This window comes from Peromyscus leucopus, unplaced genomic scaffold (assembly GCF_004664715.2).
Source record: "Peromyscus leucopus breed LL Stock unplaced genomic scaffold, UCI_PerLeu_2.1 scaffold_1154, whole genome shotgun sequence".
Lineage (NCBI taxonomy): Eukaryota > Metazoa > Chordata > Mammalia > Rodentia > Cricetidae > Peromyscus > Peromyscus leucopus.
Window position 1 is genome coordinate 1 of NW_023504286.1, and position 7,227 is coordinate 7,227.

The 7,227-nt window shown below is 52.4% G+C and overlaps 1 protein-coding gene across 1 annotated transcript; it reads right to left on the minus strand.

Moving 5' to 3' along the window:
* Positions 1 to 211: 211 nt before the first annotated feature.
* LOC114686405 (left-right determination factor 1-like) lies at positions 212 to 3,383 on the minus strand (the record flags this gene model as incomplete). The annotated part of the gene is given in 7 exon segments (XM_037201694.1): positions 212 to 449; positions 452 to 642; positions 1,165 to 1,387; positions 1,390 to 1,409; positions 1,619 to 1,865; positions 3,076 to 3,276; positions 3,279 to 3,383. Coding segments are annotated over 7 exon segments (1,166 nt in total), but the record flags the coding sequence as incomplete, so codon positions are not given.
* Positions 3,384 to 7,227: the final 3,844 nt, after the last annotated feature.

Below are 7,227 nucleotides of genomic sequence, written 5' to 3' on the forward strand. Positions count from 1 at the left end.
TACAGTAACTATACATGTAAGTGCTTTAACATATAGTGCAGTGAACAATATGAAGAACAGAGATGACTAGGTAGGGCCCCCTAGTGGCCAGTGAGTCACATTCCTTAAAGGTAAAATCTAGGGGATGAGGTCTTTCCAGAGGAAGCAAATGCAGAGCTCATCGAAGAGCACACAGACAGGCATTAGCCCCCTCAGGATTCAGAATCCCCACCTCTCCCGTACAATAGAACACTTCAGATATACATGGAAGTAACATCCTTGGGGATGCCACTTCCTGTGCCTATGGCTCCAGCGTCCTGGTATGGGCGCCCCATCGGAGGCACAGCTACACTTCTGTACCCTCATGTTGGGCAGGCTGACCACCTGAGGCCTGGTCCTGCCTCCCTCCTTGATGCTGACAATCATGGGCAGGGAAGTCATCTCTGAGGCAATGCACTGCCGTGGCCCAGAAATGGCCACTTGATGGTCAGGGACTCTGGCAGCTGCAGGCAGCTGCCCACACACTCGTAAGTCAGGAACCCTGGGGGTTCGAGGATCCAGTTCTCCGCCCACTTCATCCCCTGCAGGTCCAAGTACATCTCTTGGCGACAGCATCGGGTGCCTTCAGTCACAGGCGCCTCCGGGTCACAATTGCCTTGAGCTCTGTGGGGATGAGACAGCAGAGGTCAGCTGAGAAGCCTAAAATCAGGGCATCTGGGAAGGAGAGTTAAGATCCAGCTCCCCACTGGGCTGGGCGGTAGTGACACAGGTCCTTGATCCCAGCAATTGGGAGGCAGAGGCAGGCGTATCTCTGCGAGTTCAAGGCCAGCCTGGTCTATAGCGCTAGTTCCAGGACAGCCAGGGATACACAGAGAAACCCTGTCTCAAACAAACAAACTCTCGCAGTATTCAAGAATTGGGCTGAGTGTATGGCTCACTGGGGGAGCACAGGTATATTGTGAAGCCCTGGGTTCCAACCCTAGCGCCACAGCAAAGGAAACAACTGAATTGGAAATATGTGTGGGGGTGGCTAGAACTAAAATAAATAACATTTACTGGGGGCTTCCTAACAGGCAGAGGGACTTTTCTGAATATTCACACACTCTGACTCTGTCATTTCACAGTTAAGTCAGACTTCCCGTTTGTCTCTGGATTTCGCTTATCAGTTTAACCCCCAGCGCCTACCCGTAGTCCTTGAGGTCCAGCGTGTGCAGCTCCAGCTGTGGCTCGCCCTGTCCCTCGCTGCCCGGCGCCCCTTGCGCAGCAAACCGGACCAACTTGTGTGCGCTCCAGGTCCCCGGGCCCAGGTGCTCCCTCTGCACCGACACCTGCAGCAGCAGCGGCTGCCTCGGCCGGCTCAGCTGCTGCCAGAAGTTCACGGCCTCGGTCACGTCGAAGGCCTTCCAGCGCTCTCATAGACGGACACGAGCCTGAGACACAGCGGCGAGTCAGGAGGAGGAGTCTCTGGTCCCGCCCTGTCCCCATCGTCCCATCCTCTGCTGCTCCCCTCCCCCAGCAAGGCCGATCCGAGCTCCCCAATCCCTCCCCGACCCCGACCCCGACAGAGAAGAGAGAGAGAGAGAGAGAGAGAGAGAGAGAGAGAGAGAGAGAGAGAGAGAGAGAGCTATAACCAACACACCTAGAGTCGATGAGGGCGGTGCGGTTGGAGCCGTCCTCGCGGAAGCGTAGCCACTCAATGGTGACCCGAGCCCGGGCACTGTGGGGAGACAGCCTCTTTTGCCTCCGGAGAGCAGTTCTGGGGACCGGTTCCTGGAACAGCCGCAGCACGGCCTGCACCAGCTCACTATTGGGCGGCAGCCGCTGCTCCATGCCGAACACGAGTAAGTGTGTGGAGGTCTCGGACACCAGGAACCTGCCTGCCACCTCTGTGAAGGTGGACAGAGTCAGTCGGGCCTCTATTGGCACCAGATAACCTCCCGAGCGGCAAGACCCAAGGCCAAGATTCCTTTCTAATCCACAGGAGAACTGGGGGCCGGAAGCCCATGAACACCGTGGAAAAAAGAGGTGCCTCTCCCTTTCTAGGGTTTGTAAATTTTGCGATGAGGCCCTGGATGCTGAAACAATCGGTAGGGTTGTGTCTTTTTCATTATCCACTTCCACCCCTGGTGGTGGCTTTGGAACCCTGTGCAAGGAAGGAGCTGGCTGGCTGGGTTCAAGGGCTCAGCAACGCAGGGTTCTTGGGGGAAGGTTGCGGAGAAGATGGGTGAGGAGTACAGAGTCAGGCTGCAGAGGCTGGAGACTGGAAATCCAAGGTCACTAGTGGTACTGTGCCACTATGAGTTTCTTAAGGGGCAAACTCTCTCGTGAGGATTTCTGCTCAATGGCACATCCATGAAAGAGGAACGGGAGCCTATGAACATCTTTATCAGGACCACTGAACCCTAGTGCAAAGGTTAAGGACTTGTCACCTTCCTAAATGGCATCAGTCAATGTGTTCCCTAACACCCGAGGCTCTAGGAGAGCAAGGTGGTCACCTGAGCTGCCGGCTACACCTATTCTCAGCAGTCATCTCTATTGCCTGCTCAGAACCAGCATCCTTATGTCTCCAGGCCTCGGTACCATAGAAGAGTGAATTTGGGGGTGTGGCTGTGCCCTAGGACCGATTCCAGCCGGAAGAGGCGATGCTACCATGCTGGCCCTTGCTATCGTGACAGCCGGATGCCTGTGCTCTCACTCATCCAAATTTTCTGTTACCCAGGACTGCCTCGACCCAGTCACTGTTCTCTGTCCATGGCAAGACATAGTCTGCCACTATTCCAGGTGGTGACTCCAAGAAGTTCTATGTGGCCTTGACCTCTCCTGGGGCTCTGTTTTCCTCCACCCTCCTCTCTCTGCTCCTGAATTTCCCGGCAAGTTCAGCCCCCCTTTTCCTATTCCCCCAAGGCTCCTTCAGTGTGCAGCTGGGTCCCAGACCCAGCCACCCTCCCAGATCTGCACACCCTCTAGCAACCCCCTCAGACTACGACCCCGTGACTTCCACTCTGAGCCCCACAAAGCAAGAGCCCACTGACATCACAAGTGGGAGAGCATGGTGAGCCTGCCTTTCCTAGAGGCGAAGGACGTGGGAAGGCTTACCTCGAAAGTTCTGGCTGAACCTCTTCCCTCGGGAGCGGCTGGCGTGGCTGCGTTGCAGCTGAGCCACGTACTGGGCCCTCACGTGGGAGGGGATGGCCAGCCCCTCCACATCAGCCTTGTCCAAGACCGGCGGCTCAGTCAGCTGCAGCTGCTGCAGTAAGCTGCCCAGGACCTGCTCGCCAGTCAGAGCTGCCCCGGGCCGACCAGGGACAGTGCCCAGAGTGCCCAGCCGAGCCACAGGGACCGCATGGTGCTGCCCAGGAGGAGGAGCTGTGGATGTGTGTGTCCCTGAGGTGTCCTGAAAGGGTCTTGAGTCTACTGAGGGCTGGGGCAGACCGGCTTTATAGCTGGCCCTGGGTGGGGGGTGGGGAAGAAGGAGGAGGGAGGTCACACCCCTGGGACCTCCTGGGAGCTCAGCATGAAACAAGCCCCTGAACCCTGAGGAGGGGCTGTCTAGAAAGGACACAAAGGCCTGTCTGGACTGAGAACATCTGGCCACCACTGTCTGTCAATATGCCTCAACATTGACTGAAGGGTGCCTACCCAGTTAAGATACTCAAGGTGGACGCAGTAATAGCTCAGTGGTAAGAGCGCTCGCCCTGCACGCGTGAAGCCCTAAATACAAGCCCAGCACATACTGGGGGACTGATCTCACAGAAGATGCGGAGGGTCCATTCTCTGCTGGGTGCCTGCTCCCAGTGTCTGGAATGTGCACCTATAATCTTGTTCATTGCCGCTCCCAAACTCTGGAAAGATCCACATGCCAATCAACACCTGGGCTCTCCAACCGACTTGCCTCGCAGTACCCCTGGCCAGGTGTTCCAAAGACTTCTGGGGCTGATAAGAGCCAGCATGTCCCACTTTGGGGAGGATTCCTTGGCCACAAAGCCTGGGGCTGGCCAGTAAGGAGCCCCATCCTTCCCTTTCCTTGCTCTATGGGAATTAAAGTTGAAAGTCCACCCTCCCCCAATTTTTGAGCCAAGAGAATAGCGGCTCAGAGAAGGGGCAACATAAAGATCAGTGCCCACTGCTGAGGGGTGGTGGCGCACACCGTTCGTTAATCCCAGCACTCCGGACACAGAGACAGGTGGATCTCTGAGTTCAAGGCCAGCCTGATCTACAGAGCAAGTTCCAGGACAGCCAGGGCTACACAGAGAAACCCTGTCATGAGAAACCAAAAAGAAAAAAAAAAAAAGATTAGTGCCCACAATAGTCAGTGCTTTCCATATCTCTAGTTATTTCCTGCCAAGTCTGCCCCAGGCACTTGAAGAAAGTTAGAAGGACTCAATGCCAATGTGTGTGGTTGGAGTAGGGGCGCGAGGTGTGTGTGGTTATATTCCTCAGTCTACTAAGCCTCCTCCAAGACACCGGCCGGACACCTGAATGTGGATTTGCGAGCTGGTTAAAGAATTGTGCTAGAGAAATAAAATTGAGCCGCCCACCAGGAGTAGAGCTGCTAAATAAAACCCGAGACTGAATTCAGGACATGATTACACTAATATATTATTCACTGTTTACCTATGATTTGCATTACACCAGTATCTAGAGCTTTTATTTGCGGATTCTGGCAACCTCAGTCGGGGGCTAAAGAGAAAAGCCAGAGTGGATTGCAAGACTTGGTGTGGTGTTCCACGGCTCTCCAGCAGGGCCACCCTTTGTCATGCAGAAGAGCAGCTGTCTTCCCCACCATTCCGGCCTGGGTCTGACCCAGGTCAGGCTTGAGATTGGAAAGCAGCCCCCAGACCAGGTCTTTGGCCCATTCCAGGAGAGGGGACCCCTGGAATGAAGCCTGGTGCTCTCTACACAATGCCTTTCCTGACTGTAGGTCAGTGTTAAGGGCCCAGGGGAGGGCAGTGGCCCAGTCATGCTGGGAATGAGGGCTGAGGTCAGAGAGAAGCCTGGTGTCCCCCAGTCCCGTCCCCACTCTCTGGCTCTTATGATTTGACTCCAGAGGTTGGGCTGCCCGGTGAGGGCTGGGACATCACACCGCAGTGGGAACAGGACATCATCTTAGGACTTCAGAGTAGAGACCATCTGGAGTACCATCAGACCCAAGGACCTCTAAGGTCAGGGAATCGAAAGTCCAGGATAGTCTTTTCAGGAGAGTCCAGGACAGTCTTTCTAGGAGAGCTCCAGGTGTCTGGGGTCCCCTCACTGGGCAGGGACAGACATTTTGTGTTTGCTTGGCAAGTACACCAAGGCCAGCCCAGGTGCCACAGGCGGCCTGGCCGCACATCATGGAGCTCCCTAACCCCTGCCTGGGGCTGTGTGGCCCCTGGGAGGCAGTGCACAGGGGCATCCAGACCTGCCCTGGGTGACCTCCCAGTTCTCCCAGAGCACCTCAACTTCCTAGGTCAAAGAGGGGATACCAAACATTTCAGGCCACCGGTCCCTTCTCTGTCCTGCCAAAGTTCACATGCTGCCATAGTCACCAGCTGGCTCTGCAGACCTTAGACCCACTTCCAAGGATGTGAGTCTCCTCTGGGGAAATGGGGGAAAGGTACTTCTTACACCAGAAATTAGTCCAGTTAATTAGGATGCCCACAGAATTCCTAGTTAGTCTCTTGGTACACAGTAGGTACTCAAGAAATGTCAACGTCTCTTGCACTATTAAGTTTCTTGAGTGGTGAACTTCCTAAAATGTAAGTTGACATTTTTCTTTTGAAAATAATTAGAATTCAGCAACATTCAAACCTGTGGAAGGGAGTGTAGGAAGAGGCAGGCTCTTCCCTGTCTCCTGCCTGCTCCTTTTACAAATATCCTGCAAATGCTCTCTGCATCATGAAGATTCTACTATCATTATCTGCACACTGTGTTTCAAAAGCATAGAATTTTTAGTTTTTAAAAGTCATCTTTACAGATTGGGGGCGGGTGTTTAACAGGGTTTTCAGTTAGGAGTTTGGTGGGATATGGTGAGGGTATGTTCTGCTTTGGGGGGTGTTTAACAGGGTTTTCTGTTAGGATTTTGGTGGGATATGGGTGAGGGTATGTTCTGCTTTGTTGGGTGAGTTGGATTTTGTTTTGTTTCTCACAGTGCTGGGATTGGACCCCGGGGTCTCAGGGATGCTAAGCATGTGCTCTGGACTGAGCTACAGTCCAGCCCCAATTTTATTTGAAAAGATGGGTTTTACTATGTTCCATTGCCTCGATTGCAACTGCTGAATTTAAGTGATCCCCTGCCTCAGCCTCCACAGTGGGTTAAAAATACAGGTGTGGGCCACCATATCCCATTCCAAATTTTATATTTTTTCCCAAGCTGTGTTTCTAATTTATATATTTTTTTCAATTTGCGTTGTTTTTATTTATTTACTTGGGGGTGGAGGCACAGAGTGTGGTATGTATGTAACTATCAGAGAACGACTTTCCAGAGTTGATTCCCTCCTCTCACCACGTTGGCCCTGGTTGTGAGGCATCTCACTGATCCATATTTTAATTTTTTTTTTTTTTTTTTTTTTTTTTTTTTTTTTTTTTTTTTTGGTTTTTCAAGACAGGGTTTCTCTGTGTAGCTTTGCGCCTTTCCTGGAGCTCACTTGGTAGCCCAGGCTGGCCTCGAACTCACAGAGATCCGCCTGCCTCTGCCTCCCGAGTGCTGGGATTAAAGGCGTGCGCCACCAACGCCCGGCAATGTTTTTTTTTTTTTTTTTTTTAAAGATTTATTTATGTATTATGTATACAGTGTTCTGTCTGCACATATCCTTGCCATATTTTAATTTTTAAAAGCTTTTGTACATGTATATACTTCATATTGAGCACATTCCTCCTTGTACCCTTTGTACCCTCCCCTTTTCCTCTCTCTTCTATTGGTCCTCCTTAGAACCCTAGATGGTTCTACTTTCACGAAAGATATATATATAATTTTTTGTACCCACGTTCACTCTAGGAGCCAAAATGAGAGATAAGATGCAATATCCGTGTTTCTGAGATTCATTTAATTCCCTTAGTATGGTTATCTCCAGTTGCGTCCGTTTTCCTGAAAACATCCCGACTTCATCTTCACCTGCGGAAAACTCTGCTGTCGATCCACTCGACCTTTTCCTTTTTCTGTTCCTCGGTGTTGAGACATCGGGGTTGGTCCCCTAACTCGCTGTTGTGACTAGAGCTACAACAAGCACATCAGTGCAAGTGTCTCTGTGACGTGTCAGCCTGTTGGGG